Source organism: Orcinus orca, chromosome 2, assembly GCF_937001465.1.
Source record: "Orcinus orca chromosome 2, mOrcOrc1.1, whole genome shotgun sequence".
Taxonomy (NCBI): Eukaryota; Metazoa; Chordata; class Mammalia; order Artiodactyla; family Delphinidae; genus Orcinus; species Orcinus orca.
In genome coordinates, this window is record NC_064560.1 from 12,845,313 (window position 1) to 12,860,055 (window position 14,743).

The 14,743-nt window shown below is 44.9% G+C and overlaps 1 protein-coding gene across 3 annotated transcripts in view; it reads left to right on the forward strand.

The window, feature by feature from the left end:
• The first annotated feature begins 5,078 nt into the window (after positions 1-5,078).
• PIP4K2A (phosphatidylinositol-5-phosphate 4-kinase type 2 alpha) overlaps positions 5,079-14,743 on the forward strand; it is a 179,020-nt gene continuing 169,355 nt past the window's right edge. Inside the window, exon 1 of one of the 3 annotated variants that reach the window (XR_007475274.1) lies at positions 5,079-5,489. Coding sequence is in view for 2 of the 3 variants with exons in the window: in XM_033407853.2 (XP_033263744.1) it covers positions 5,346-5,489 (144 nt within the window). In the remaining variant the exon portion in view is untranslated. The remainder of the gene's footprint in view (positions 5,490-14,743) is intronic. The other 2 variants (XM_033407853.2, XM_004280946.4) reach the window with 2 other exon arrangements.

The following is a 14,743-nucleotide window of genomic DNA, read 5'->3' on the forward strand; positions in this document are numbered from 1 at the left end:
CTAAGACTTATTTTAACAATAACTATGATAAATAGCAAGAAGTAACTTAAAAAGCTGTTCTCTTATAGAAATTGAGCTACTATGTTAAATGCCATTACTGTGTTATTTATTTAATGAGGGAAGATGGTTGCATCTTTTTATAAAAGATGGATTTAGACAATAATTTAAAAATTATTATAAAAGACATGAATTTTTACAACAGTACAATGTATTTTCTTTTAGTGTTTTACATGTATACATACACAAATACATCTTCTAATCTTAATATACAATATACAATTTTGTATCCTATTTTTTCACTTATTTTAATATCATGATTAATGTCATTACATTTTATGTGAAATTACCATTTTTATTGGTTGCATTATAGTCTGCCATAGGGATCCACTGTAATACATTTCATTGCTCTGTCAATGTTGGAAATTTCTATTTCTGTTATGAAGGTATACATAATAAAGATATGATGATATTGGAGATTGACTCCTGTCCTCCACTCAGCTTCCTGTCTCCCAAGGGAGCGACTAAAGTCCTCTTCGTCTGCTTGGGGAGCAGAGGGGAAGGCAAAGCAGGCTGGGAAGTGGCCACCCTAGTGTTTTTATATACTGTCTTTTTTATATACTGTCTTTTCCCTGTCCGATCTGCCCAAGTCAGGCCAACAAAATAACTGCGAACCAAGAGGAAGATTCCTGGAATTGCTGCCACTGTCCTGGAAGTGCCAGCCAGCTGCAGAAGCCAGAAGAATCACCATCGTTTTCAAATGGGTGGACAACCCCTGCCAGCGGGTGCCAAACCACAGCCAGCTCAGGTGGCATTTGGACGGCACGGCTAGACCCTCAGAACTCCCGGATGGCAAGCTGTGTTGCATCGTGTCAACACCTTCCCCCCGCAAAAGTAACTCATATGTCACAATTGAATTCTTGGATCCCATTTATTTGGCTGGCATTCTGGCTGAGTTTGACTGTATATGCAGTTTAATAATGGTCTTCTAAAATAATACCATTTTTAATGGCAAGGCTCTGGATGACACTACAGAAGATCGAGCGGCCTTGTCCCACATTTTGCTCTGATCTCTTCATATAGCAATGGAAAGCATAACAGCTTCCAAATAGCACTAAGGAAGTTACTGAATTTATTTTCTCAAGGAAGAATTCTAATTGAATTATTAAATTGAGGAAGTTTTTTTTTTGATGAAAAGGGTAATAAAATAAAAATTCAGAGCATCCACCCTATTTCAACCTCCATTTCTGGTATTGCCTACCTTAGTTAACATAATACTTTCGCCGTACTCTTCTAGGACAGTAAATAAACTTGATTACAGTAAAAGAAAGTATTTTTTTTAAAAAGTAACAACAAGCAGAAGCAAGTCAGTATTGGGAGGCTTTCAATCTTCCCAACATTTCTTTCCTTCTTCTTGGTGAACTTGGCTGCTGGAGCATTTCTGGCAGCTGTGATGGCCTTGGAAGCTGGATGAACAGCCCAACAGGCCAAATGCAAAGAGGTGGGAATGGCCTTCTCCTTGACTGACATGACCACATCCCCATCCTGAGATGGAACTTCCTTCCTCTTCTTTCTCTAGCCACGCCCCTCATCAAGACCATTGTCGATTGTTGATGGTTGGGGTGCTTCCACCCTTGATATATAAGCAGCCTGAATTAGATGCTGAACCAAAGATATGTGTATTGTTTTGTTATCACACAAACTCCAAAGGAAAACAGTGATCAAATTGCTAAGTTGTTAAATCCAAATGTGGCTAACCCTCAAGTTTAAATATTATGCCTAACCTAACCTAATTTCCCGATAAAGTATTTCTAAATGGACCCCTCCACACACAGTTCCTGGGTGTAGAATCTTGTAACTTTGATGTGAGAGATGAAAATTTCCTTTTCATTTATTCATAAAAAGTTTGCCATAGGTGCTATGGGAAAGGGAGTATGTTAGGTTCATTGGAAGCATACAGAGTGAGTATAACACAGACCCTGCCTTCAAAGAGTTTGTCTCCCAACAAGTCAGGAAATCACTTAAACTTCTCTAGATCTCCATTGTCTAATGTAGATAATGTGAGAACCGGGTTAGGTACTTTCTGAGGTCATTTCTGCAACTCTAGAACTCCTACACCACATACATCCTCTGCAGAGTACAAAGGTAGTGTGAAAGGTCATTGGCAAAAATCATCTCATGACCTATTCCTGAATGGCATTATCGTAAATGCCATTCAAAGTAAGTTAAATCACCCAAAATTCTGTCCCTTAACATGATTCTATTACAAACTCTAAAGTTTCTAAGAGAGTAAATCTTAAATGTTCTCACTGCACACTCACACACCCACCCACACACGGTAATTATGTGTGATGTACATGTTAACTAAACTTAAGGTGGAAATTATATATATATATATATATATATACATCATCGAGTTGTTCACCTTAAACTTACCCCATGCTATATGTCACTTATATCTTAATAAGGTTGGAAAAATATTTCTGTCCTTTCAAAGCTACAGGTCTCCTCATTACTATCTGAAAATACCACGTGGATTTTCATCTCCATGCCTGCACCTCAGTCTGCCCCTAACAGGGATGACACTGTGCGCCCATCCAGACCTTGCGCCCTCCTAAGTGAAACCTCACCTGACAGTGCCCACACATATCCATCTTCCCTTCCTGTAGGTTCATTCAACACTTTGTCATCACTAAATTCAGCTTTTAAGCCTTCACAGCTAGCGTGTCGTCTTCCATTATTAATATACAGTTAAACCCAATAGAGCCATCATAGAATAAAGTGCTATGGAAGCACTGAGGTGGATGGATTAATTTCAACTAGGGGGACCAGTGAGAGCACCAGGGAAGAGATAATATTGGAGCACAATTTTTTTCATGGACAGGACCTGGTAACAGGGTTTATGTGGAGTGGGGGTGAGAGGCAATAATCAGTGATGATCCTAAGCTTTGAAGCCTGGGTCAATGAAAATTTGTTAAACGAATGAACTTGTGGTTGGAGTAACACAGTGACATGAATGCCATTTTCAATATAAAAGAAAAATGAACCAACATGTGAGATGAAGGACAATGTTGAACTTGGTTTTAGACAATTTTTAAGCTGTCTGTGGGCAATTGATGTAGAGATGTTCAACGAGGCACTTCTCTGAGGTCAGGGGAGAGTTTACGGGTCATCCACAAGTACTCTTCATTTCATCTTGTATGTATACAGTGCTGTATGATTTATAGAGTGCTTTTCAGAGCCATTGTCTACTGTTGATTTTGATTCTAACGAACATCCTATAAAGTAGGTAGGGCAGGATTATAATTACCAGGCCCAGAGTAGTCCCTAAAGTGACCTTTGTGTCTGATTATTCTATTATATATTATTCTATTATATATTCTAATATATATTATATATATATTCTATTATACATTTATTTATTTTTGGCTGCATTGGCTCTTCGTTGCTGCGTGTGGGCTTTCTCTAGTTGCTGGCGAGCGGGGGCTGCTCTTCGTTGAGGTTCTGCGGGCTTCTTATTGCAGTGGCTTCTCTTTGTTGCTAATCACAGGCTCTAGGCACGCGAGCTTCAGTAGTTGTGGTGCGTGGGCCCTAGAGCACAAGCTCAGTAGTCGTGGCGCAAGGGCTTAGTTTCTCCGAAGCATGTGGGATCCTCCCAGACCAGGGCTTGAACACGCGTCCCCTGCATTGGCAGGCGGATTCTTAACCACTGCGCCACCAGAAGTACCCTGATTATTCTGTTATTAACACAAAGAACCTGAGGCTCAGAGAGGTTCTCTGCTCAAATAGGTGGGAGAACTGGGCAACCCCACCTCTTCTCACTGCAAATTCAGGTTGTTCTTTTTTTTAACCACTAAGAGTGGTGATGGTTGAGGCTGGGGGAGCAGATAACATTTGGGACAATAGTATGAAGCAAGAGTGAAAGAATAAGAGGATGTTGGGGCAACACCTGTGTTTAAAAAACAGTCAAAAAGCAAAAAGGAGCAAATGAAGGTGACCACGTGACCTGTCACTTCCCACCCTTCGAGACTCATCAAGCTCCTTAAGGGATCAGGATCTGTCATGCTTTCTTTCCCTGAGAGAACCAAGCAGGTTAACTGGTACACAGTAGGAGACCACTATACTTGAGGGGGAGTATTAATGACGATAGATATATAATGACTTGCCCGGTGGGCTGAACAGGGTTATGATTACTGGGGAAGATATAGGGACAACAGGTTTTTAGACATACTTGGAATGGCAGCTTCCTGAGGTGGTTCAGGTATTCCCAGCATTAAGAAGGGCTAAATTTAGGTGTACGTGTATGAAGACAGTGAAAAGGTTTCCGCGGAAGGTGAGTGAGATGAATTAAACGGATATAGGAAACATCGCGGAGGATTTGACATAGAAGGTGCAATTTGGGGCATGATTCTCCTGGCCAAACCAAGGGCTCTAAATGAGGAATCAGGGTCCCATCTAGGGAGGGCGTTAGTGGTGGTGGGAATGACAGCCCAGCGGCTTAGGTGGGAGTCTCCCTTCTGCATGCATGTGGGAAGGCCCAAGTTTAGGGTCCAAAAGGCCCGATGGTTAAAGGCACAAAAGGATTAATAAGTTCATTGCAGGGCTACTTTGGGAGGCGGCCAACCATGTGCCCAGGTCCTTTCCCTCGGTGCTAGGGAAGCCCTGGTCTCCACGCAGCGTTTCACGTCTCACTAGCTCTCCTGATTCTTGGCACCGGTAAGCGGCGATGCCCCGAGCCTCCTTCCTTCGCCTGACCACCGTCTCTGGGGGCTCCTCTCCTCCGATCTCCCTACTCTTCCCATCCTTCCCTCTTTTCTCCTGAGCTGCAGAAGGGATACCTTGCGGGAGTTCTCACGCTCCCCGCGCCGCACGCCCACCCCGCGGCCTCCTGGGCCGGCGGGGAGCTGCCGCACCGAGCTCGCCTGCGACCCGGGGGCGGCCAGGCCGCCGCAGAGCCGGAGCGCGAGGGCGCAGCTTAACGGTCCCGCGGCCGCGCCTCGCGCTCCGCGCCCCGCCCGGCGGCGCCGCAGCTGCTGCCCGCCCGCCCCCTGCGTCATGACGCCGGCGCCCAACGCGGAAGCCGCTCGCGGCGCGCCCGGTCCAGCCGCGGGCTGAGCTCGGAGCCGCGGCGGGCGCGGGAAGCGGGCCGGAGCGCGAGCCGAGCGCAGCCTCCCTCGCCAGCCGGGCAGAGCGGGCAGAGCGGGACAAGCGTGCCGGCGGCCGGAGCGGGGCACGGCGCGCCGGGGCCGCCGCCGGGGGGGATGCAGCTGCCTCCCCGGGCCGGCGTGTAGAGAGGGCGGGTCCCCGGCCTCGGGAGCGCGGCGGTGGAGGGGACAGAGGCGGCGGCCATGGCGACCCCCGGCAACCTGGGGTCCTCCGTCCTGGCGAGCAAGACCAAGACCAAGAAGAAGCACTTCGTAGCGCAGAAAGTGAAGCTCTTTCGGGCCAGCGATCCGCTGCTCAGCGTCCTGATGTGGGGGGTAAACCACTCGGTAAGGGCTCGGGCTGCGGCGCGCGGTCCCTTTCCTCGTCCTCGTCCTCCTTGTCGTCCTCCTCGTCGTCGTCCTCGTCCGCCGCCTCCTCCTCCCCCTCCGCCCCCTGCAGCTGCTGAGGGGCGGGGAGCCCGAGCGGGGCCCGGGCCCTACGGCTGTTTGCCCTCCGGGGCTGCCCGTTCGCCGCGGCGCCTCGGTGCCCCCAGCCCCGCGCCGCGCGCCCGCCCCTCGGGGCCGCCCAGGCGCCACTTGGACCCCCTAGGGACCTAGGGCCGGATGCAGGACGCGGGGGTCCCATTTGCAGTGGAGCCCTGCGGCGGGTACCAGTGTCGCCCCCGGTCCGTGCGTCCGCTTGCTGGCCGATCTGTCCCCTGCAGCCCGGGAACTGGGAAGTTTGTGCGGGGCACGACTCCTCCTGGGCTGTCACCCCGGCGGGGGCTGTTGGGGCGAGAGTCCCGGCGCTTTCTTCCTCTGCGGGGGCGGCGGGGGAGGCCGGGTCCTCCGCCGTCCGGCAGGTGTATCTGCCCGAGGCTGGGAGCCTATGAAGCCTCCCCGCACCAGGCACGGGGGTGAGAATACTGGAGATCGCGGAGCTTTGGGCAGCGGCTTAGTGCTTGGGTCCTTTTTTCCCTTTAAAGGCGATATTCTTGGACGCCAGGAACCTTTTTGGCAAAGATAAAGCCAATGTAAATATGGCTCTGGTGTTTAGCATCTTCCTCTGCTCCTCTCCCGCATCGCCCTGCCGCTGTGCCCGCTGAAGAGCTGCCTGGCGGGGAGTCTTGCTCCCCAGACCTCCTCCCCCACCTTGGGGAGCCAGGCCGAAGTCGCCGACTGCGGAAGGGCGGCCTGGGGATGACAGCGGGAGGGGGTCTCGGCGGGCGCGGTGGACGGCTGTATTGAGTTGACTGCACCCGTTTGGGGGAGGGGGTTGTTTCAGAGGTTGGAGGAGACGGCTTGGAAAGGTTAGCGTAACCCGCTAGCCCGAGGTCCTGGAGATGCGCCGCTGCGGGCTATGCGGACTGCGGTCTGAGGGTCCGAAATAGTTTCCTGCTGATCTTCCAGCGAGAAACTCTTGCAGTTTTAATCTTCTTGGGATCAGGAAATCTGATAGGAGCTGTTGGCTGAGCCATGAAAGTTTAAATGAGCCTGTGAATTTTGACCATGACCTTACCCACTGCAGTTGGTTAGCTTCTGAGGAGAAGTGTACGCTTGCCTTCCGTACTTTTGATTTCGATGGATGTCTGTGGGCCCTTTTCAGCATAATAGAAATGACAGAAAACCATGTTGGATTTCGAAAGCACATTCTCGGTGTAGTGAAGTTGGTTGAAATGGCTCAAAAGCATCGTATTTGTATTTTTCTTTCCCAGGCTGAGCTGGGGAAAAGGTGAAACTGTATCAGGATTGATCGATTGTGCTTGCAAGCAGTGACTGTTTTTAAGAAGGTTGAGACTTGATTATTCCTATCAGCCTAATGCCTGATCGCCTGGAGTTCATTTTAACTTCCTGATAACTTCTTGAGCAATTAGGAATGCAAGCTTTTGCAACAGCGGACACTACTGCATCAAAACCCCCCTACGTTTTATTAAAGTAAATAAAGTGTTATTTTTCCTGTGTAATAAGTGTACAGTTTAGAGTTATGTTCTAAATTTAAGTATTTTTATTATGTTGCTGTTAGTTGCTTTTTAAAAAAATAATATTGTTAGTTCTGTATGTATGGGTGCTTTTATCTCCTTTGAAGTTCTGGTGTTTTGGTCAGGAGAGTGTTTGTGTCTGAGCGTTTAATCTAGTAAAGTAGTGATGATAATATGCCACTGAAAGGGTGTGCTGTCTGGGAATTAGTCCCAACTCCAGTTTACTTTAGAAAACCTTGTAATTGTGTGGTGTTTTACTGTACCCACTTCTGTTACTACTTTATACTTTTGAATTGCTACATTTGTTTTAGAGTTTCTTGCTAATTGGAAATATTTTGAAACTACTTAAAGCTTATTAAAATAATGTGATTTGTAGATAGTGCATTTTCTTTTGCTTTCAAGAGAAGTTAGCAAGTCTAAGTGTAGTCATCCAGAGGAGTTGTTTCCATAGTATGCAGTATAACCATGTTATTCATTCAACAAATATATATCAGGCACATTGTGCTAGCCTCTGTGCAAAAGATTGCTAAAAATGCCCCTCACATTTTTGTCCAAATATTTTTATTTTTAGGGCTCGAGTTGACATAAGAAAGGTCTGTTTCACAGGCTTCTTTTTAAAAATGTTTATTTTCTTTCTTTCTTTTTTTTTTTTAAAGAAAGGACGGGTATATAAAGATGAGATCTACACTCAGATGCCATGTGTTTCTGGTTGATTTCATTTTAGGTAACAAAGTCTTAGATAAATGTTTTCATATGACCTTGTATGCACCAAAGTCTACAGTATAATATGAAAATAAATTTGTCAGTTGTATTGTGTATGAATGGAGACATTTGAGAAAGCCTAGTAGAGCAGGAAGAGATCATTCAAATCAGTCCTTCCCTACATTTCTAATGTGATCAGGATTAATGGGAAAAGATGTCATGAACATAGCAATTTCTTGCTTTTAAAATTCATGTGCATTTGTCTTAAGGACATTTAGAAATAACCATATATTTGGAGCGCTAAAGGGGAGCCGTAGTCATCTACTACATGGAGGATCCTTTAAGCATTTTACAAGATTGGGAGCCATCTACACACCATAGTAAAATGCTCATTGGATCCATGTTCTAATTCTTTCTCTAATGCTGTTGACCTTGGGCCTATTAACTATTTTTGTATCGATATTTGTATCTGTGAGTTAAGGTGACTGGAATGGATGATTTCCAACTTTTTTTTCTAACTTCAAGATTCGACTCCTTTTACAGTCGAGTAGGTTCCTACCATTAAGTTAGGAGCCCCAGACTAGGAAGAATAATAGTGTATAACAAAAGTTGCATCGCTATTATAACCTTGCAAATGCAGCCACACTCAGGGAATTTTCAAGGCCATGGTTGCGGCAAGGAAATCGGTGGTGATTGCAAGAGATGTGTGAACTAAGAGTTTGTGGGATTGACTGTAGTCAGACTGCATTGCAGTCTATTAAGTCCAAGTCTATTTGATTGAAATATAGAAACTTGCAGTTAAGGTGGAAAATTTCAAGTCCATTGTGGTGGTAATTCTCAATGACAAGAATAAGCTTGACTTTGTGTGGTTAATTCGATATGTTACTGCTTTCTGACTTAGACTACCCATCAGTGAATGGATCACTGCCAATTTTTATTTTAAGTATTTTAAGCAGAGAATATAATTGAATACATAAAGGAAAAGATGACTTGAGGCAATTTTGTCTTGTTACATTTGGAATTAAACTAAAAATGATCAGGGAGTTAGCTTCTTACAATTATATTTTATTAGTGTGTGGAGCATGCATGTAGAATGTTAGGAGTCAAGCCTTGTTTTAAATAGATATTCTAAAAGATTTTTATGCGGAGTGAAATGAGGGCCTTTTAGAAATGAGTATTTAAAAGCCTATTTCAATATCTAAAGGAAGACCTTTGCATAGAAAAAATTGAAAGGGCATAAAACTTGTTTAAAACAAACGTAGTGTTTCGAAGTAACCAACATTAGTGTTCGTTTTTTTGGTTGCAAGCTGTGGAAATGTGGATGAGCAGAGGCAAAATCTGTAAATATTAGGAGGGTTTTGGAGGTCACGGTGGAAGGACAAATTGGTAAGCAGACCAGGAGAGCAGGGCTGGGGCTGGGCTTTGGCAATAATTGGAACCAGGTGCTTGGGTGTCGTTGGGTGCGTTTGGCTATATTCTTGCTCATTGCTGTCCGGTTTCCTCTACAGGGCAGGGAACTAATACTTCCTGAATTTCACATTTTGTAATTTCCACCCCCCAAAAGGGTCTTTCTGTCTCCGATTCAGTTATAAAAGTCCAATGGAAGGATTCTGACTGGTTTGGCTTCCATCATTTGTGGCATTTCCCTAGACCAAGCCGCTGAGAAAAGGTGGCAGCTCTTGCCCATTGGAGTTGGGGAAGAACAGTTCCCAGAGAAGGGACAGGTGACATCAGGCAGGTATCCATCCTAGTGTTAGAGCTAGTACTTACCTAGTACTTGTCTAAGATTGTCTTGGTGCCCATGCGCCATGTTTTGTGTGTTTTGGCAGATAACGCGGTTTTCTGAGCTGAGCATCGTCGCCTTTGTTATATTCTCAACAAGGTCCTGGAATTGAAATAATATTGAAGAAATAGTGATGTCTTTTAGGTTCATGGGTTTATATTTGGGCACTGAAGAAGGTAAAAGAAGGAGACTAGGGTTTAAAAGTGAAATAACTATGAAATAGTGTCTGAATGGAACGTAATGAAGCAATTAAATGAGAACAGTAATGAGCTAGACATTAGATGAACCCAGTGAATGGAACCCAAATAACCATTCATTCAAGAACTAGTCTCACACAATTTTTCTTTCTTCCCTTTACTTTAGAGAAAAGAAGAATGCCAAGCACACAACACATACAACACACACACAAAGTTTATTATTAGGGAAATATTTTCATACCCCCTAAAACTTGGGATTACATCCTGAGAACAGAATACATTTTGTTCTCCATTTATTGACTACCTTAGAATGAACTTGAATATTCAGAATGATGCCCTTGGCAAGACCATGATTTCTCTTTCTATGATAGGATTGTCTGCTGTTTGCTATGTCTTTAGAAAGATTTTCAGCAAGAATTGTAAATAAACAAACAAAATCTACCTTATGTTGATTAGAAAATGCAGTCACCCAGAGTAATTAAATCTGCCAACATACCCTTGGAGATACAAATTTTGGAATTTAAGGGAATTGGTGCAATTTGGCCAAATGGTTTGTGTTCAGACAGATTAGGTTCAAATCCTGCCTCCATCCTGATGGGCTGTTTGAGCAGATAGATGATTTATTCTCTTGAGCCTCAATTTACTCATTCTTACAAATGGAGATGATGATGATTACCTCACAGTATTATTTTGAGGGTAAGATAATGTATTTAAAGCCTAGCACTGTAATTGGCACATAATAAGGATTCAGTAATTGATACCTAAAAATGAACAAATTCCGATGCTGTTAGGCTGGTAGCATATTAATAAGCGCTAGACAGGTGTTTCTTAAAATTTAATGTGTGTTTGAATCACCTGGGGACATTTTAAAAATGCAGATTCTGACTCAGCAGGTCTGGGGCGAGTCCTGAGATTCTGCTTTTGTCACACTCTTAGGTGATGAGACGCCGCTGGTCCACAGCCTGTACTTTGAGTAGCCATACAGTAGAAGGAATATCGTTAAAAATAAGGAAAAATGTTCAGGATTTGTCCTCTGACAGCATGTGATGAATCCTTGGAAGAATGGTGACCATGTGATCGAGCTTGAAAAGTTAAGAGAAGGAATTGTGTGTTGAGAAAGGATACACAGATTTTTGATTTGAGACGTGTTGAGTTGCAGGTGATGGTGGTGGACAGTCTAATGACTGCCCACCTGCGGGGTGTTGGAAGGTAGCATTGGGGCTCAGGTGAAGGTTAGGGCTGGGATGGAGAATTGATAGTTATCCATGCAGGATTGGTGGTTGAAGCCATGGGGGTAAATTCAATCTCTGAGGGAGAAATAGGAACACCTGGGATGCTTGGCTTTGAGGGAGGGATGGAGAAGGAAGAAATGTGAGACAAGAGAAAAGTCAGCCGGAAGGTTAGCAGAATTAGATGTGCTGGAGACCACGGTGTTCATGGATATACTTTTGAGACAGTGGTTGATTTGGATGTGTGTGTGCAGGTGTGAGAGCTTAAAGATTTATGGAGCCAATGAGTAGAAGTGGGGCAGCTTCTTCTAGAAGGTTAGAAGGGAGGTAAAAGATGCCGTTTTATTTAGGAATACCTAGGTATTTCCCTTGACTCCATATCTTAACATTCTCACCTCTACCAACCAAACCAGGTTTATTTCCTTTCTTGAACAGTTAAAAATACCTCCTAGCTTATTTCTCGGTATATACTTTTAACCACATTTCCGCTTTTTGTGCCAGGGACCCCACGGGAGTCCAGTGAAGGCTGTGGATCCCTTCTTAGAACAATGCTTTTGAACAAATTAATGAAAACACATAGGATACATCCTACCCAGTTCACAGATCCCCTGAATTCTATCCACGGACCACTTGAGGGTTCATGGAACCCAGTTAAGAACCGTCGCAAGAATAAGTTGGGGATGGTGTGGGGTGGGAAGCCCAGCGGCTCGGAAGAATAGTAGGAACAGGCAGAGGTTGAATTAATTACCTGCCGAGATCACAGTGCTAGTAGGTGGTGGGATTCAATCTCGTACCCTTAACCGTGGAACTGTGCTACCTGGGACAGGCCCGGGAGTTATTCATTTCTTGGAGATCTTTTCTTTCCTTCCTTAGTCTTAAAGGCTTTGACAAAGTATTAGCTATTAGCATGGAGAAAAAGAGAAAACAGTTTTTCCTTTACAGAAAGAAGAGCATTGCTTATATTCAAAGCACGTAGGAAGAGGGCATATATAAAACTTCTTTATGAAAAGTCTTGTAGGGAGTTTTAAAACAGTAACCTACCTAAAGATAAACCTTGACATTCAAAGTAAGCATAGTTTTTCACCGGTCCGCAGTGGTTAGGAGTTCAGGCTCTGAAGCCACACTGTCTGGTTGGCTGTGTGACCTTAGTCCCAATTCTTTTAGGAAAGGAGATATTAATAGTGCTTATTATGGAGGTTATGTGGGTTAAATACGTTGGTACTTGTAAGATGCCTAAAGAGTTGCTGGCACATGGCAAGTTCTCAATAAATGTTAGCTTTCATTTTATCATTTTTAAAGTATTTTAAATGGCAAAACATGGAAAATTACTAGAGCGCATGTTAAATTAATTGTTCTCTTATCCTGGTTCACAGACAAAACATCACCATTGCACTTGGCATCCTTGTGCATCTTTGAGTTACAAGTTAATCATTTTAGAGTTATCTTTGTGCCCTTGCTTTGATGTCTTTTTCTGCTTTGTTATAATGTTCTTTTTTGTATCTTTAACGCCTTGATCAGGCAGTTCAAGGAGTCAAAAATGTAATTCAGATTCATTAGTTACAGGTTGTGTCAGCTATTAATTTGATATTTCACCTTTTTTTTTTTTAACATAAGGACACTATGCAGGACGCTTGGGATGCAAAATGAATATATTGTGGACCGTACCTTCAAATTGCTCATAACTGCAGGGGAAACAGACATATGCATAAACATGTGTATAAACGACTATAGTATCAGGAATGCTGGGGTGGAGGGTGTTATATAGGGTGGTCAGAGTATAAACCTTAAGAAGAAGACATTTGAGTAAAGAGATGAAGATGAAGGGGTTGGGCATGAGGATATCTGGGGGGAGGGCATTTTAGGCAGAAGCAATAGCTCATGCAAAGGCCCTGGGGCTGGTGCTGACTTGGCATGATTAGAAAACTGCAAGGAAGCCTGTGTGGCTGGAGCAGAGTGAGAAAGGGGGAAAGTGCGGGGGGTTTGGAGGTGGGGGCGACTGGGTCATGATTACTTCTGCCCAGGACTCTTGGAGAAGGTTCAAGAGGATGTGACATTGAGAGGCCCTTGAAGATGGAATAGAATCTCCCAGCTGGAGGAGGCAAGGAGGGGTGTGTGTGGCCAAGGGGAAATACTGGCAAAGGTAAGCCGACCGAGTGAATGATGCTGAGGGCTCTGCTGTGGCCGTGGCCTCGGGCCTCGCCGCTCACTCCAGGTGTAATCCACAGACGCATGGCAACAGCCGTCACCCAGGAGCCTGCTGGAAAGGCAGAACTGTGGGCCTCTCTGCAGACCTTCTGGGGCAGAATGTGCATTTTAATAAGACAGGTGATTTGTAAGCACCTTCCAGTTTGAGAAGCACTGTCTGGGGTAACTCTTTGGTTTCAAACCCTGGGGTTCCCTGGAGGTGCCTCTGAGGCTGGGGGGAGGGGGCTGAGTTGGTGGGGGAATTTATCCCTCGCCTCAGCCTCATCCACAGCAGCTTGGTTTTGTTCTCATCGTTGTCAACTTTTTTTTTTTTTTTTTTAATTGCGGGCAAGGAATACATACTGTACAGGTACAAGGGAAAAAAGGTTCTGCCACCAAGAAGATCGAAAACCACAGAGGTGAATGAGGGGGAGTGCTAGGAGATGGTTGAAAAGGTAGTTTGAGGGCAGATTTTCAAAGGCCGAGGAGGCTTTGTTTGCCAGAGAAAAACTTAACAGTTCTGACAGGGGCCACTTTAAAATTTACCATAAAAAGCAAGTGGTACTCAACCCTGGAACTGTACTATTCTCTCTCAGGGTGTTCTCTGCTCTTTGAATCTATTTCTTACTTTTCCACTCTCCTTAAACTTCCCTCTGGTGTTTTGTCCCTCTGTCTCCCCCACCCGCTAGCTGATTACCTTTAAGGCTTTAGAAGGCGTTGAACAAGTAGAAGGTATCGCCTTCCACTCTCCCTGCTACCCAATCCACCAGCTTCTGGACACCGAATCCATCAGCCTGCAGATGCGCTGGAGCACCGTGCTGTCTAGTTTGCTGGCTGCTAGTCGCAGATGGCTATTTAAATCTCATTTAATTAAAATTAAATCTTATGATTCAGATTTCCCTAAAGTGCTCGATAGCCACCTGTGGGTGGTGGCCACCGAATTGGAGAAAAAGACTTTTTCTTTCCATTGTTGCCTCACTTGGTGTTGGACGGCGTTCCTGGCTCTGGGACCTCCCATCTCGGAAACAAAATAAACAGCCCTGACAGCAGAAACCCTCCTTTGGTGTCACATCTCTCATGTTAGCATCCACTCTGCTTCTCTGCTCCTTGTTAGAGCAGAAGTTGAAAACCCTCGCCTGAAGCCGCTCTGTCCTGTGGTCTGTAGTGGCTGTCCCGCCCCCCTGTGTCCCACCTGCCATTTCCACCCTCACCGTTCCCGGGAAGCTGCCCCTGTCAGCCTCACCTTCATGTTTTCAGATCCAGAGGCCACCTTCTTGGTTTTATTCTTGTTTTCCTTCACTCCTTAGGTGCCTTATCGAACTCTTCATCCTTCTTTCAGCCTCTAAATGTTAGAGCGCCCCAGGACTCTGTCCAGGGTCTTCTTCTGGAACTACAGAGTGTATTTCATCTGCATGACCTTATTTGTTTAGTCCCCTGGCTTTTCACGCTCATAGTTAAGAAATGGACATCTTCCCTTCTGACCTCCCCGCCGGGCTCCATATTTCAATTTCTTATTTGATATTTCACT